General features: G+C 34.9%; 1 protein-coding gene across 1 annotated transcript; it reads right to left on the reverse strand.

Moving 5' to 3' along the window:
- Positions 1 to 2,721: 2,721 nt before the first annotated feature.
- Positions 2,722 to 3,564, reverse strand: LOC139848953 (uncharacterized). Its single transcript, XM_071838634.1, has one exon. The coding sequence runs from the start codon at positions 3,562 to 3,564 to the stop codon at positions 2,722 to 2,724; it is 843 nt and encodes a 280-aa protein (XP_071694735.1).
- Positions 3,565 to 18,989: the final 15,425 nt, after the last annotated feature.

Below are 18,989 nucleotides of genomic sequence, written 5' to 3' on the forward strand. Positions count from 1 at the left end.
ATCCAGATTGTGATCGTGAATCATCTCTATCAGTTTGGAAGCTAGCATCTGTGTAGCACTTTACAGTAAGATCTTCTTTCACACCACCATAAATCAAGAACATATCTTTAGTCCTTCTCAAGTACTTTAGGATGTTCTTGACAGCCATCCAGTGGCTTTCACCCGGATTTTGTTGGTATCTACTCGTCATTCTCAAAGCATACGATATGTCTGGTCTTGTGCATAACATGGCATACATAATGGATCCAATTGCAGAAGCATATGGAGTTCCATTCATTCGTCTAAGCTCATCATTTGTGCTAGGACTTTGAGACTTGCTCAATATTGTACCATGTGACATTGGTAAAAATCCGCGTTTGGAATCTTGCATCTTGAATCTTTTTAGAATCTTTTCAATATATGCACTTTGGCTCAAGCCGATTAGCCGCTTTGATCTATCTCTATGAATTTTTATTCCTAGAATATAAGTAGCATCGCCAAGGTCTTTCATTTGAAAACACTTCTCAAGCCAAGACTTTACCTTTTGTACAGTTGGGATGTCATTTCCAATAAGTAGTATATCATCTACATATAAGATTAAAAATACTACTATGCTCCCACCAGCCCTTTTGTAAACACATGGATCATCTTCATTTTGGATAAAATCAAACTCTTTTATTTTCTCGTCAAAATGAAGATTCCAGCTTCTTGATGCTTGCTTTAATCTGTAAATGGCTCTTTTAAGCTTACAAACTTTATTAGGATACCTAGGATTTACAAAACCTTCTGGTTGTTCCATATAGACATCTTCACTTAAGTGTCCATTAAGGAATGCAGTTTTGACATCCATTTGCCATATCTCATAGTCATATTATGCCGCTATGGCGATGAGTATTCTAATTGATTTTAGCATGGCTACTGGAGAGAAAGTTTCGTCATAGTTAACACCATGAGTTTGAGTGAAACCTTTCGCCACTAGTCTTGCCTTAAATGTATGTACATTTCCGTCCATATCGGTTTTCTTCTTGAGAATCCATTTGCTCCCAACAGCCTTGCTATCAGGAGGTAGATCAACTAAGTCCCATACTTCATTGTTATACATGGGCTACATCTCTTCATTCATGGCTTCATTCCATTTCTTAGATTCAGGATCTAATGTAGCATCTTTGTAGTTAGTGGGCTCACTTTCATCCACTAAGAAAATGTCATCATATCTTTGGGGACTATGATGAGGTCTACTAGATCTACGAATGTCTTGTGTTACTTCAGGTTCCTGAGCAACCAATTGTTCAGGTTCTTCAACAATTTGTTGATAGCTAGTGCCAACCTCAGGTGTGATATTTTGTGGTTCTTGAATTTCTTCAAGTTCTACATTACTCTCACTTGCTTTATTTAATAGAAACTCCTTTTCTAGAAAAGTAGCGTGTCTAGAAACAAACACTTTTTTCTCGGTAGGATTGTAGAAATAATATCCCATAGAATCCTTTGGGTATCCCACAAAAATGCATTTGATAGATCTGGGATCAAGTTTGTTGGAAGTTTCTTGTTGAACATGAGCTTCGCAACCCCAAACTTTCAAATAAGATAAATTTGGAACCTTTCCATGCCATAACTCATATGGTGTCTTATTTACCTTTTTGGTTGGTACCATATTTAGTATGCGAGAAGCAGATAATAAGGCATAGGTCCAGAAAGATGGAGGAAGTGAAGTATGATTCATCATAGATCGAACCATATCAAGTAGGGTTCGATTCATCCTCTCAGAAACACCATTATGTTGTGGTGTTCCGGGTGGAGTGCGTTGTGAAATAATTCCACATTTCTTTAGATGATCGTCAAACTCTTGACACAAGTACTCACCTCCTCGATCCGATCGAAGAACCTTTATCGTTTTGCCTAGCTGATTTTGAACCTCATTTTGAAACACTTTGAACGTTTCAAATGCCTCATGTTTATGTTTCAATAAGTAAACATAACCAAATCTACTGAAATCATCAGTAAATGTAATGAAGTATCTTTCACCATTTCTTGACATAGTTCTAAAAGGACCGCATACATCGGAATGTATAAGTCCCAAAAGATCCTTTGCTCTTTCTCCGGAATCGGAGAAAGGTGCCTTTGTCATCTTCCCGCTTAAACAAGATTCACATACATCAAATGACTCAGAGTTAGTTGATTTTAAAATTCCATCAGATTGGAGTTTGGTTATGCGTTTCTTGTTTATGTGACCAAGACGACAATGCCATAGATAAGTTTGATTCAAGTCATGCTTGGATCTTTTGGTGTTTATGTTATACATAGAACTATTATTGGATGAATCTTGTATGTCAACTTCATATATGCCATTGTGAGGCCGTGCCTCAAAATAAAAAACATCTTTATTGAAAACTGAAATATTACCATTAGGAAAAGCATACAAGTAACCAGATTCATACAAACGTGCAGCTGAAATAATGTTCCTAGTTAGACTAGGGACATAATAACAATTATTTAATATTAAATACAGGCCATTTGGTAATAAAAGTTCATAAGTGCCTATTGCTACGACCGCAACATGTGCTCCATTGCCAACATGCAATACCAAATCGCCTGGTTTCAGCTTCTTAATCTTTCTTAGTCCCTGTACATTATTACAAATGTGTGTTCCACAGCCAGTATCAAATACCCATGAATTACTAGAGAAAGCAAATAGTTCTATCATATAGATACCTGAGGTGCTAGCATTGCTAGCCTTTATCTTCTTCAGCTCTGCAAGGTAAGTTGGGCAGTTTCGCTTCCAATCACCAATTTCTCCACAATGGAAACAAGTGGCATCTTTGGCAGGTTTTCTTTCTTCTTGACAGAATCCTTTGGGACAAACTTTTTGCCTTTGTAGTTGCCATGACTCTTAGGTTTGCCTTTACCTTTGCCTTTGGCTTGTGGCTTCTTGATTTTTCCTTCCCGAATCATGAGGACTTTAGAGGTTTTGGATGGAATATTCTTCTCGGTAGTCTTAAGCATTAAATGCAACTCCGAGATAGATTTCTCCAAATTGTTCATATTGTAGTTCAAGACGAACTGGTCATATGACTTTGGTAGTGAGTTGAGGATCAAGTCTATTGCCAACTCAGGACCAATGGAAGATCCAAGCCTCTCAAGTTGATCTATGTAGCTCTTCATTTTTAGAACATAAGAGCTTACAGATGTCCCCTCTGTCATCTTGCATGCGTGTAACGCTCTGACAGTTTCAAAGCGTTGTTGCCTAGCTTGTTGTTGGAACATTTCCTTTAGCTGCTTAAGCATCTCAAAGGCATCATGATGTTCCAGGTCCTTTTGCAAGTCTGGAATCATGGTGGCTAACATGAGGCATGCTACCTCTGTGGAGTCATCCGTGTGCTTAGTCCAAGCATCTCGGATGCTCTTAGTGGCATTAGCAGGGGGTTCCTCAGGAACGGGTCCATCAAGTATATACGACTTCTTTTCGACTTTGAGAACAATTCTCAAATTACGATACCAGTCTAAGAAGTTCGTATCATTGAGTTTTTCCTTCTCTAAGACAGATCTTAGAGAAAGGTGGTGAAAGGGTGTAGTTGCATTGGGTGACATCTACAAAATTAACAAAGTTCTTTTAGTATTTTAATATTTGATAATTTAATAATTACCCTAACTTTCTTATGAAAAATTAATTTGTTAAAGGCTAGAATCCAAGTTACATTTAGCCTTGAGTGGTTGGCTGATGCTCTCTCCACTAAGTTTAAATTAACAAGGTAGGTAGCGATTACCAATTGCAAGTCTAATACAATTTCTATATCTTAATGGGATCTTTAACAACAATTGTCAACTGGTATGTTTAATCCCATCTATGCCTTGGGCCTCTTGTGTTTGGCTGATGCTCTCTCCACAAGAAGCACCAATTAAGTTGTCCTATTTAAAAACTATGATGTTCGGCCCAAGACTGTCATGGGAATCGCGAAACACCATCTCGGTAATCATAAGACGACCATAGTGGTTGGCTGATGCTCTCTCCACAACAACGTACAAATGACAAGCGAGTGTCTTAAAAAGGATGATATAAACTTACATTTTAAAAGGGATTTTGTGTTTTGTATTATTTCAATTTGACAAAACATTTCGTATAATAATTGTTGCATGCATTTAACAATATATTATACGTATACTTTAGATAAAATCATATTTTATATGTTGGTCTTGAGTTTATAGAATCTCTATTTTAGTCACTCACGGCGTGTCCAATTTTAAACTAATATCTTATATTAATATGTATACACTGAGCGCGCTAACTTAAGACCAATTTTAGTTTCTAATAAAACTCATTTTATTTAAAACTTTATACAAGAGTTTGGTTTAAATTTATTAAATTCATAATTTATTAAAATTCATAATTTTAATGTTAACTTTGAGCTTTATGTAAAAACTCCTTTTTATTAAAACTCATTTTATACTTTTACGAAAAACCATTTTCAAAATTATATATAAATTTACCAAACTCTTATTTGTGTTTGATTTGTTAAAAAAAAATTATTTTCTAGCATGCAAATATCCTATATTCAAACATGCAACATATAAACATAAACACAACAATTAATAGGTGCATAGCCAAGCCTTTTCCTAATCGGTTTTCGTGAGCCAAACGAAGGGACCGGGTCAATCTAAGGACATAACAAATATCCATGCTCCATTGTGATGTCTTGAAGCTCCCACTTGCCTAGTCAACATTTGGTGTTGCAAATGACTCCAAAATTGCTTAGAATTCCACCTTGAATTTTCTTCATGTCTTGTGACATTTTCATAGATAAAATATACAAGTCTACACTAGTACTTTTACATCTCAAAAATAAACAAAACATGAAAAAATAAAATTAGTACAAACCATTATAAATGAAAGAATAATTTACAACCCAATCGAATTTCAACACAACCAAACATCACAAAATGGTCTAAAGGCTTTCTATGCACCATGCAACTTAATATATCAACTAGTATATATATAGCAACTTCTACAACCATACATGCATGTAAAAGGAATGGTTGTAGCAAATAAAATAACTAAGTTGCATTTTAGAAATCTACAACTTTTCCTTTTTAGAAAAAAAAAAGTTGTTCATTTCTAATAATAAGAACAAGTTCTTATTGTATATAACATAAGTTTCTTAACACATGCAAAAGCGGCTCTGATACCACTGTAGGGATTTGTATGAAATTTTATAAAACTATTTAGCAGCGGAAGCATGTACAACAATTTTTAAACCTTTCAAAAACTCCCCACCAAGGATCCAATTGCATGTTGTTAAGAAAACTAAATAATAAATAGTGAGTTTAAAGACTATAACCTTTGAAGACTTTGAACTTGAGAAGTTATGGATACTAAGAATTTAGGAACCAAAGTAGCCTCCCTCTATCGATAATCCACACGAAAGCAAACTCCAATATCAACCGGATGCTAGTCCTTCACAACCCTTGAAAACAAGTATAAGAAACAACCTTTCTTATTTCTTGTTTTAATCCTATCTTGATTTCTTATTAATCTTTCAAATATGAAAGAATACTTAGAACCTTTTAAATAAAGAAAGATAACATCTTGAGACGTATAAGTGTGTATATGTTTTCTAACTTGTAAGTAGTATACGTATGTACTCTTACATTTTAAAGAAAACTACAACAACTAAGCCATCATGGTTCATCATTTCACTTTTTCTTTTCTTCCACCAATTAGTGTAAGGTCATAATGACTTCCATTATAAGTCTATAATGCACATTTATTTATTAAACATATTGAATAAAACAATGTGTATGGATAGCTTTTAATAATGTCTTTGATAATGTATACTTGTACATTTTATATAAATTACAAGATAGAAACAAGTAACAAAGGTTACTTGTTATCCAACACATAGACATCTCTATATATATGTATGGATATTTGTTTATATATAATTGTAGTATTATTATTTCTATTAAATAACAATGACACAATATGTATAATAAGGTTGTAATATAAGAATCATATTCAAATATGTAATTGATATTTATTTGCTCATTGTGTGTGACCCTATAGGTTCAAATGTTATTAGTAGTATAGACATAAGTTGTGTTTTGGGCATTAATAACCAACAAGATAATGGCTGACTACCTAACGGAAAAAGCGACTGACATGCCAACAATATGTGATCCATAGCAGCTACCAGCCCCTCCCCCAGAACAATGGGAGGTATACATTGATGGTATAGTTAATTTGGAAGGCGCTGGAGCAGGTCTGCTACTCACTGGCCCACATAAAGAAGAACAAACATACATGCTAACAACCAGAAATCTAAGGTTCAATGGTTGAAAGTTGGTGACAGTAACTCTAAATATTTCTACAAAGTGATTAAAGGCAAAGAAAATAGAGGCGGAATTAATGCTTTGCGGGTCAGTGGTTAAAGGAGGGTTGTAGCGGATGAACTTGTACAACATTATACGTGTTTTTTTTGGGTTTTACTCATCCTTGTGAGCCAATTGTAGAATCAAAATCAATATTTACCAATAAATTGTCGAATGAGCGGGGTATCATATGATCCATCAAGTAGCTGATGACGAATTAAAAGAGGCAATTTTTGATATTGGAGATGATAAAGCTCCGGAGCCAGATGGTTACAGTTCAACGTTTTTCAAAAAAACGTGGGATATCGTTGGTCAGGATGTGTGTAAGGCGGTTAAGGAATTCTTCAAAAATGGGCAATTATTAAAAGAAACTAATCATACTATTTTAGCATTACTTCCAAAGGTTGAAACCCCTAATGTGGTTAACGATTATCGCCCGATCTCGTGTTGTAATGTAATTTATAAATGCATCAGTAAGGTTATCACAAATTGGATTAATGGATGTTTAGATTGTATTGTAAGTGATAATCAATCAACTTTTGTTCCAGGTCGTCACATTACTGATAATATTCTAATTACGCAAGAGATTATGAAGAATTATCACCTTAATAGAGGAGTTCCTCGATGTGCGTTTAAAGTGGATATTCAGAAAGTGTATGATACTGTTGATTGGGGTTTTCCTAAGCATATTCTCCATTGTTATGGTTTTCATAAGATCAGGATTTAATGGATGATGAAGTGTGTGTCCACAACATCATTCTCTATTAATATCAATGGGAACTTCATTGGTACTTCAAAGGGAAGAGAGGATTGCGTCAGGGAGTCCCATTGTCTCCTTATTTATTTAAGTTGGTAATGGAATGTATAATGATCAAAAGAAATATTCGCGATGCTGATACATTTCGGTACCATCCAATGTGTGAACAACAGGAGGTTGTTAACGTCTGTTTTGCAGATGATTTATTTTTGTATGTAGATGCTAGCATTGATTCGGTGAAGGTGATATCAGATGCTTTGGACAAGTGTAAAAGGTGCTCAGGTTTGGTCCCAAGTGTTCCCAAAGGTACGACTTTCTTTGCAAATATTTCTACATGCATAAAGAATGCAATTCTTGAGGTGATGCCGTTTGAGGAGGGAACCTTGCCTGTGAGATATTGGGGTGTTCCTTTGATCTCATATCGGTTTATACTATAAAGATTGTAAATCGCTAGTTGATAGTGTGTGTAACGGCCCGGCTTTTTTGACTTGCTTTTGTGCTTTCACGAAACTGCGTATTTGTGCGTACTGAGCTAGCTTATGCTCTGGAATCTTTTATCATGATCAATTACTCTCATTAATATCTTACTACGTGCTATTAAGTATGTAATCACTTAACTTGATCCCTGAATACTTTTACGACCGTTGGTGTCACTTATCATTTTAAACGAGATACGTACTTGGTACGCGTTAAACTTTTATCGTAATTAGAATATTATGACTGCGTAAACTTGATTGTTATTTATTATAACAATTACTTGGCTTAAGGGCTTATTTGATTGAGCTTAGTGTTTACTAATGCTTACTAGTTACCTTAATGGACTTGTCACCGTATTTGACTTTCCATGTCCCGACTTGTCTTTGTGACACACGCTTTTCACGAATAATATTTAGAATATTATTTACGTTCATGATTAATTTTTATTAATTATTTTTAATTAACTAATGTAAGTAGTTAATTACTTGGTATTTTACTAACTTGTTGCTTACTTACTTGGGCCCTTATTATTTTTGGACTTGGAAGCCCACCCTACTTTTCTTAATGGACTATTAAGAGCCCACTTTTATGCTAGTAATTTATTAATACTAAACTAGATTAATTAAGCTAAGTTGGAGACAAAATTGTTTCAAGCATGCAAGAACTCTTTCCCATACATTTAACTTTAATACCATTCTAAGCTTACACCTTCACCCCATGCTAGAAAGTTGGCTTTTGACTTACCCTTTTTGGACTCCAAAATCGTGGGTTTTGAATGGGGAGGAAGATTCCATTTTCATTTTTTTGTTACTTATATTGCTAGTTACTACTTCATTTACACACACATACATACACTACTTTATCTTTCTCTCAACTTTCTCTCTAAAATTGTAAGTAACATGTTTATTTTCTTTCTTCTTTTTCCTTTAAAAATCATCAAGTTCATCATCATTTACTTGTTACTAGTTGTTGTTTGTTGTTAAAAGATCAAACTTGTTAGTTTGTATCTTCATGTAATCTTATTACTCTCATCTTTGTTTGATGAAGAACCAAGAACAAGGATCTAAGTTTCTATAACTTATGGTTCTACACTTAAATGTTTTAAAGATCTAAAACTCATAATCCTTGAGAGCTTACTTGTGTTCATGTTTTGTAGACTTAAAGTTTGTTTTCTTAAGATCCAAGCTTGACTTGAATCTTCTTAAGTATGAAACAAACATGAACATAATACTTGTAACTTTAGTTTATTTCTTTCTTTTGTAAGTATTTTAATTATTAATTTGGTCAAGTATTACTAGTTAATCTTGATCTCATATTTCTTGAAACTAAAGTTAACTTTATAAGTTCAAGAACATGGAAGTATAACTTTCTAGTTATAACTTCAAACACTTATGTTGGATCTAAGTTTATATAGCTTATGGTCTTCTAATTTTGTTGTAAACAAGAGCTTATAAGCTTATATATACATTTTACAAGATGAAAATCTAAGTTTCATAACTTATGGTTTCATTAAAGTGTAGATCCAAGTTTTGTAAGTTAGGATCTAACTTAAGAACACTAGATCTAGACTTTCTAGTCTAGGATCTTTAAGATCTAGATAAGATCTAAGTTCTACAACTTAAGATCTTGTTTATTTAGTTTACTTTCAAGTTTGTAGCTTAATATTACTATTAGAACGCATGTATGTGTCGGATCTAAGATCTTGATGTAACTTTGGTTCATCAAACTACTTACAACTCTTAAGTGAGTTGTGCGAAATATCTTAGACTTACACTAGTGTTACGATGGTCAAAACTTGGTTAAGATGATGCAAACACATCAACGAGTTGTACACTTGAAGCTATACGCATCAAGGATGAGAACCGTGATGAGCATCATGCACCAAGAACCCACCGGAACACCTTTACTTACTGTTTCTGGAACTGATCTTAACCTGGGATCCTGGAAAAGTTAATTTCCATCTAGTTCGGTTCGATTAGATGATTTTCCATTTAGACCTCGTCTTAATCCGAGTTACGGTTTAGGATTTATGGCCATCCGAAAGTCACTATACCCTTTTAACGTTGTGCTGAAATTTCTGACCTACTCGCACTTAAACCATTGCCACGATCAAACAAAGATGAGTTTGGTTCTGAAAATTGGTCAGCCTCTAGGGAACTCATATACGGAGCCATGGCCACTCATCTCACCTCATTTCAGTTTGTATAGAGGTCGTGGCAACTGAACGAAGTCAGCCTTTATTTCAAACTCTATTTTTGATTGAAACTTACTTTACCCTTTTGATAAATGATGAATGATGATGATACTTAAGACCTAATTTACATACTTTTAAACCTTTGGGAACGATTTACTGACTTAGTAACTTTTGACTTAGGTTGAGGACCTTTCGGACCAACCACTTGCTTACTATTCCCGCGTATCGACTTTTACTACTTTTCACTGTGAGTTATAGCATCCCTTTTTTACTTTAACTAATTTGGGAGCTGACAATACATGCGAATTTTACGTTTTACATACTAGGCACGAGTACTTAAACTTTATATATGTGTGGGTTATACAACGGCATAAACTTTCCCCTTAGCTCGGTAACGTTTAGTCATTGGTCTTTGAACCGGTGAACGCGAATCTTAGATATGGATCCATAGGGTTTGACATCCCCACTCGGGCTAGTAGCGCTAGCATTTAACGGGTGTTTAATACTTCGTGAACATACGCACTCGCCAAGTGCACTTTTAGGGGGTATTATTATTACGTTAAGTTAGTTACCGGGTGCCCACGGATAAGCATATACTTTATTATACTGATTTGAGTTACTGATTTAAATTGCTGGTTGAAGCACTGAAATCTCGTGGCCTACATTACATTACTGATTACAAACAAACTATAGCTCACCACCATTCGTGTTGACTTTTTAAGCATGTATTTTCTCAGGTGCTTAGACGTTGTTGCTTCCGCTATTATACTTGCTGTCCTGGTGTATTAGACTTGCTGTGTTAGACTTCCGCTGCACTACTTAGAGATGTCTCAATCATGGAACTTTTATGTTGCATTCGTAGCTTACGTTATTTTCAAACAATGGCTTTATAACGACCTTTGGGTCACGTACTTATGTTTATGCTTCTATTCATAGGAAGCACGTTATCTTTTGTAAAACGCTATATTTTTCATGAATGCTAAACTGGTTTTCAAACATCATATAGTGTTTGACCTTGTAATGATCCTGTTGTTGGTGATCCGTACACGATGGTTTTGTACGGGGCATCACAGTGTGCGAGCGACAATATGTGATTAGAAAAATAAATACTTGTCATTTTCCGGAAGAGCTCAGTTGATTACATAGGTATTATCTTCCATGCAAGTTTATTGGTCATCTGCTTTTATCTTACCGGATGGCATCTTGAAAGACATTGAAAAGATTATGCGTATGTTTTTGTGGTGCCAAGGGAAGATGAAAAAGGGTAAGGCGAAGGTTAGATGGAAAGAAGTTTGCCTTCCGAAGAAGGAGGGAGGGTTGGGAATAAAAAACTTGAAACTTTGGAATATTGCTCTCATTTCGTACCATTTGTGGTATAACACCCCACATATATATATATATATATTTTTTTAAAAATACAACGGAAGACGTGTTTATCATATATATAATTTAAAATCCACTTGAATATAGTATCCACATTAATATTTAAAAGTCCGGGTGTTATATTAAAGATTAAAACAACTTTTAATATAAAGAACACGACATTAGAGTTTCCGGCTTTGTCAAACATATCTTCCAGCATCTCATCTTCACCCTGAGAACTATCATACAATAATCCGTAACCTGTAGGGAAGATGTGGGGGATTAGCACGAAGCTAGGTGAATGCAACTAACTACAGGTAATAGTATACAGGAACCGTCATACTAATCATGTCACATAGTCTAACACATAAACATCCCCCAAGTTCCGTCTACAGAGACTCTGGAAGCTCGGCCAAACCATTAACTACCAGTTGATCGGACTGGGGCTTACCAGAAGTTCCTCCACCACCGTGTTGTATACATATAATCCACACACGATAGACGCGTCATTCACACATATGTATACCACGATTGTCCAGGCTATCACATGAGGAACCCAACCCGTAGGTTGATCTCTCCTACCAAGGCTACCACATAATAGGGACGCACTGTGCTCCAACAGACAAGTATCAACTAACATGCAGTCATCACAACATACTAACTAACCATAGCAGCAAATATATCTAATAAGCATGGCAATCATAATATAACATGCTCCTCTATACTATATACTATAGTTAGTCCCACTCACTGATATCGGCATCACTCAATAGTCTAATGTCACCGAGTCTTCTCCTCGTCTATATATAGGGGCATGATCAATGGAGAAGTAACCAATCGGGGGAAAGCGGGGGGAAGCAAAAAATTTATTTTTTTCGTTTTTTGAAAAAACTTTGTTCACGAACATTATAGATTGGATGAAAATAAGAACATTTAGAAAAGACACTTCGTGATGAATGTTATTATTTTGGCGGGAATACGATCGACAAAAATAACATTCAAGATAATATTGTTCGTGAAGAATGTTAACGTTTTTTTTCTTCATGTTTTGTGAAGTAAAATTTAGCCCGATTTAGTTTTTAGGGTTTAGGGTTTAGGGTATAGGGTTTGGTGTTTTGGGTTTATTCCATAAACCCAAAACACCAAACCCTAAACCCTAAACCCTAAACTCTAAACCGTTCGTGTTAAAAACTCAATCTAAATCCTAAATCTAAAACCTAAATCTAAACCCTAAACCCTAAATTTCTAAACCCTAATATCTAAACCCTATAAAACCTAATATCTAAACCCTAATATTTAAACCCTAATGTCTAAAACCTCAACATACGCTCGAAAAACACGATAATTGTTATATATTACTTCTTCGATCGTTTTCCCGCCAAAATAATAACATTCATCACGAAGTGTCTTTTCTAAATGTTCTTATTTTCATCCAATATATAACGTTCGTGAACAAAGTTTTTTCAAAAAACGAAAAAAAAAAATTTGCTTCCCCCCGATTGGTTACCTCCCTCTTGATCCTACCACTATATATATATATATATATATATATATATATATATATATATATATATATATATATATATATATATATATATATATATATACATACATACACACACATATATACACATATATACATATACATATACTCCATCTTAACTTTAAACCAAGTCATAACATCATATACTCATCATTATACAAACGGGCAGCATAACGGTCAAAAATCAACACTTAGTAAAATTTTCCACTACTAAAGACACTCGGTCAACTGTCAGAGACAGTCGGCCGACTGTCCACACTCACTCGGCCGAGTGTCTAGTCGCTCGGTCGATGATCTCGTGCAGACACACTCGGCCGTGTGTCTCACACACTCGGTCGATGGTCGAGTCTGTCGGTCGAGTGTCTAGAGACACTCGGGCGACTGTCTATATTTGCAGGTGGTGATGAACAAGGTTATGGGATTCACCTAAAATCAACCAATTCTTTCTCTAGAGCTCGATTATAACCTCAAAACTGACCAAATCGAAGACACTAAACATGTAGAAACATAAACCCACAAGATTTTAACTCAAACAACATCAAACCTAACCATTTTGACCCAAATTACACATTTTTTAAAACTTACACAAAATCATCGTTTTCTCAAATATTAGAGCATGAAATGTTTTGATTCTCACCTTGATAGAATAGGTAAATCACAAGGAACAAGATAGTAAGAAATATTCGAGCTCAAGAATAAGGATTTAAGATATAGGGTTTGATTGTAGGTGAAAATAAAGGTACGAGTGTGTTTGGAAATTTCTAGAGGGATGAAGATGAATGAGATCACAAGGAGCACATTAGTCACTTTATTGGGTTTAATTCCCACACTGTGCAACACACGGGTATTTATCAGTTATCTGATATCTTTCGTACGTCATCTGGCTACCTAAACGAAGTCCAAATTAAATAAACAAACCTGTTTTGTAACCCTTGTCTCAAACTGGTCCTAACTACATCATCAATTAATAATAAATATTAAATAAAATAAAAGCATATAATTACGCAATACAAACTTAAGGGCAAACTAGTAATCTTACAGCTAGGCCCAGTTGAGAATGTTATAAATCTACCCCCCTTAAGAAGATTTCGTCCTCGGAATCTGGTTAGTCAAAGTCGACAAAGGTCATGGGTACGACAAACTACCACAACGGGCCACCATGTGACCTAAGTCACGTCATGTCTTGCGGTCACAAGTGCTACAAAGTTTAGTCTATTCTTATAGGTCAAATGAAAGGTTACTGGTCCAAAGTCAAACACAATAGTTTGATAAGGCTACTAACCCTCTAATCAAAGACTCGTTGCACGCTTGTCTGCAAGCTTTACTTACACTACACGAATACCTGAATCCTTCCCCACCCTCTGCTCTAAATCATCATCCTCACCACTTGCAAAAAGTAATTCAATACTAAAAACCGGTCGCTATCCAAAAATTGAATGAGTCAAATTTCGTCCGAATCCCAAACGGAAAAGGTTACCAAGTCATCAGTCATCGTCAGTTACGTACAATATATTTATGATCACTAAGTGATTCTCATCAATCCCATTGTTTCGTCGTCATTCAAATGGGTTTCTACACAAAGTCTTATAACAAGTCTAGGTTCACATACTAGAGTCACTAAATACCGCTATCGACTCACCACTTTATATCCATCCATTTTGTCTTGGGGTTATTTACTAAGTGATTTTCATCGAATTTTCAGTATTAGTTAGGTTCGTGTGACAGGTCAAAGGCCAACACTAACCTCTATACACAAAGAAAAATAACCAATTCTTCAAATAATTTAATGCTAGGTCAACACCGATAACAACAAAAATAACCCGACATCTGCAGTTAAATACCTAGTTCAAACTCGATATTTAAAAATTTCTTCATAAATCATTCAACTATGTCGATACTTACATGAAATTCATCACTTAAAGCATGGCTTTATTCATATCATCATTAGAAGAAACGCTAACAAATGCAATTTAAAACCAACTTTAATCATTCTAACATGGATTTCAAGTCAACGTGTAAGTAACTAGAGGGAGGTGAATAGTTACTTAATACGTTTTTAACACTTTTTCGATTGATCACCAAATTCGATTAACTATAATCAACCAATTCAACTCAAACTTGATGTGTGTGATGTGCATGTTCAAAATGATGAATAAAGTAATGTAAATAACATAGACACAAGGATTTATAGTGGTTCGGGTGGATGTTAACTAATCCACCTTAATCCACTCCCTGATTACACTAATCGAGATTTCTTACTTCACTAAGCACTTTTCTCCAAACTCAGTGGAGATCCGATTTACAAGTCTTTAACTTCTTTGGTAGACAACAAACCTAATCTTTCAATCCCTTTGAAAGATCAACTCCAACCTAGATCAACTTGTCTTCACCTTGGACAAGTATTAATCTTCAAATAAGATTAATCAACTTCCTAAGTCTCTTTAAGGAAGTAGATCACTAAGCTAGCCTATGCTTCTACTAATTGAAGTTACAAGACTTATACAATTTGTAATTATGATCCTAAGACAATACTAGGACATACATTACACTAAGTAAACTCACAAGATAAATGATTTTGATTAGTAAGTTACAACAACCAAATTCTATATTCTATAAGATCATAGAATCTTATCTTGCTTGATCACATTTGAGTAGTAATTAGAGCCCTTGTGATCTCTGGAAATAAGCTTTTGAAATATGCAAGAGGGTCAACTTTAAATGCTCTTCAATGCTTGCCTTTTATAGTGTGATTAAAAAATAGCCGTTATCATACGGTTGCTGACACGGTCGACCGTCATTCGACCGTACGTGCTCCAGTCCAAAAATGTGTATCCGTTGTATAGCTGTTTGACTCAAATTTGAACATCACATTTTGGAATCTTTACTCCATCTAGAACCTGCAAAAGAAACCCAATATCCTATACAAGTACTACATGCATTAAGTATGTGAGATTTGGTCTTATTGAGTGAAAATGATATAACACTTCAAATGTGGTAAACCCAACATTCTTGGAGAACTGTCTTGATTGACATTTTGGGTAATCTCAGTTTTGGTCAAGACTTAGTTAGGCTCATTAATGCATTTGCTTCAATCATAAAGACTAGTCATCATGTCATTAACTTCCTAGTTTCAATTAATCACAAGTCATATTCATTTTAAGATTTAGTGGAGATTAATTGAATAATGTCTTTCTAAAATAAATATTAAGTATGTAAAGACTTCAATGTTAAGTCATACTTTGACAAGTAATCACAATGTGTTACTTAGACAACACCAAATAGATTATTGACCATTATTCCATTGTGAACCATTTTGCACTTAATTCATTGGAGTAGACTAGTTACTTGAATCATAGTGTTCTAACTAGTAAGCACATAGCAAGCATATTTGGCAAATTGATGAGTATTAAACATATTATCAAGTAGCAAGTAATACTCACACATAGCAAGAGATAGTTATTCTAAAATAAATCATATAGATATTTGCACAACACTATAGTTTAAGCTTTTAGCAAGCTTACTTGCAATATAACATATTGCATGATTAATATGTAAGCACACATTAATGTCCAACACATGCACAAGGGAAGAGAAATCTCTAGTTGGGACTTGGTAACCATCCTAAATATATCTAAGTTTATTTTAGGATTACAAGTCTTTACTAGTTACACTTGATAGCATTGTTTTTTATTTAGCCTTAATTAATCACTAAGTCATCTTTAATTGTAATTAATGTTCTAGTGACATTAGCTTAAGTGTGTTGGTACTTGGTGATCATACTAAGGATATCTAGATAAGTTTTAAGATCACAAGTTGTTGATTAACACTTCTGTGTTATGCCTAATCTTGGTTAATTTGTCATTAAGATGTAATTAAGCGTAATTAACCAAGATTAGTGTTTTTATGACCAAAATTCAATTGAGTATGGAGATGGCATCTATTTTAAGCATGTTGAGAAAGGTTTCATGAATTATAGATGTCGGGAACTAGTCAAACTAAATTTGGTCAAAAATGATGATAGAGAAAACTGCGGTCGCACTGCGGTTGACCGTGGTGGCGACCGTGCAACTTGTTTTCACAAAAATGCGTTGTAATTCAGTCTGGGATTCTATGGCTGGGTATGCGGTCGATCGTACCTTGACCGTGTATTTTTCTGACCTTTATTTTCATTCTTTAAGTTTTGTTTGACTTGGTCATTTGCAAGATCAAGTATGGATTATTGACCTTGCGTATTTTATGTTAAGATGTCAATCATCACTTATGCATATGTATGTGTCATCATCAAAACATATTCTTTGGTTAAGCATCATACGTAACTTTGTCTTTTAGTCCATTAACCAACATTCAACCAACATTCTCCCCCTTTTTGATGATGACAAACATACAAGTGATGAGGGACATTTTGCTATAAATACGCAAGTGTTAAAAATCACTTGTATCCATATTTCTCCCACTTTTGTTGAAGCAAAAAGGGTAGCTCCCCTAGAACTACGCTCGCCCTTAGAGCAAAGCTCCCTCTTAAATTGTACATGATGGAAAATATTTATTAAAACATAACAAGCACATTTTTTATTCATAGCAAATACTAAACATAGATAATTCATGTAGTACATTTCTCAAGTGAGATTTTTACATGAAAGTCAGATAAGTTCAGTCATCATGATGAGAGGAGTGACCCTTGTGCTTATCTTCGAGTTGGGACAATCTTCTACCAATTTTTAGAATGTTTCCATGAATCACACTGTTTTGTCCTTGCGTCAGAAGAGAGCAAAAATTGGGTGGATTTTCAAGAGGAGGTTCTTGAATCTGTTTGGTTGAGGCTCTGCATATTAGATACGAAGAGACTTGAGTGGAATGATGAAAGGGAGATGTAATTACAACATACGTGAACAGTTTGGTCAGGTGGAGACCATATGGAAGTGACATATGGGAATGTTGAGCTGCATGTTGCATTCTTGATGCCATGAAGTAGGCAACATTTACGTTGGATGAGTTCAGAAGACACCATAAAAGGTGATTTCATTTACATCAAGTCGATCAAGTAATTTACCCTTTCCATAAACATTTGCAGTAATGATCTATTATCAGAGATCATACGTTGATGCAAGATGTTGACAAAGGAATCCATCCTTTTTGATGTATTCGAGTTTAAGTGTTCCGTTGCCCAGAATGTCTAGCTCACTGTCTCTCTTAACACATTCAGGAAATTCATTAAATGAATTTGGTTTTAGAAAGAATGTTCGTCCTTCATTCGGAACATCCATAATATTTCCAAATTCTGTAAGAGTTAATGAGTAATTTCTTCCATAAAGAGAAAATGAGATTTTCTCATTATTTTGTGAGAATTGAAAATTCTCATAGAGTTCATTGATGTGAAGTGGATAAAGTGGCCCTCTTAGATTTAGAAAAGCATCTCACTTGATATTTGAGAAACTTTCAAGAGAGTAGGTAGTTAGGTGATGTGTGAGAACTTCTCTTCCTTCAACAATAGACCTCATGTGGCGAATTTTGGTTTGCAGAGAAATTTTTGGAATAAGTGATGTGAGTGTGAATTGGATAAATGTATTTGTCTTTATAGATAAATGATGAATACCATCTAGCAAATTTGGTGGGTTAGGTAGATGAATTGAAAGCTCTTTGATTGAAATATCAATTTGCACTTTTGGAATCTATTGAATTTGAGTTTGTGTAAGAGAGTTGGGACAAAGCAATTTTGTTAGATGTTTTACGGTCGAATCACGGTAGACCGTGGGAGTAGCCGTACAAAAGCAAATTTATCTTTTTACATGTGCATGTAAGTAAGATTAATTTAAACACATAATAAACATAACATCCTAAATTGTCTTAAACATAATTGTTTAATACCAACATTCAAGCACTTCACAATACACACATAAGCTGTAAGACCCAAATATTTCACCGTACATATGTGTAAATATGATCTTTGAAGTGTGGGTGTTCGTTTCATAATTTAAAAGAAGGCAGAATCTGGTCTTGGCGTTTGGCGCACGGCGCGGCCTTTTGGCGCGCCGCGCCATTGTTCTGTGACAGATTCCTTTTAATTAGATATTATGAGGGCAAATTGGTAAAATCATAAGGAATCCGACTTTAAGGCTTGGGATCAGTTGTTGGAGCCTCATTTACACCATTTCCACCCACTTAATCATATTTCATTAAATCCTAGAGAGAGAGAGGAGGTTCTAGAGTGAGAAAGCTCCATTAAAGGAAGAAGGAGGTTGAATCGGGTCTTAGTGCGAGTTTCAAAGTTGTTCATCTTTCCTCTAGCTACGTTTTGGTGATAGTGGTATGCTCTAATC

This window comes from Rutidosis leptorrhynchoides, chromosome 5 (genome assembly GCF_046630445.1).
Source record: "Rutidosis leptorrhynchoides isolate AG116_Rl617_1_P2 chromosome 5, CSIRO_AGI_Rlap_v1, whole genome shotgun sequence".
Classification (NCBI taxonomy): Eukaryota; Viridiplantae; Streptophyta; class Magnoliopsida; order Asterales; family Asteraceae; genus Rutidosis; species Rutidosis leptorrhynchoides.

Bases quoted from the DNA above. Each gene is read 5' to 3' on its own strand.
- LOC139848953 (XM_071838634.1), bottom strand. From the start codon at position 3,564: ATGTCACCCAATGCAACTACACCCTTTCACCACCTTTCTCTAAGATCT.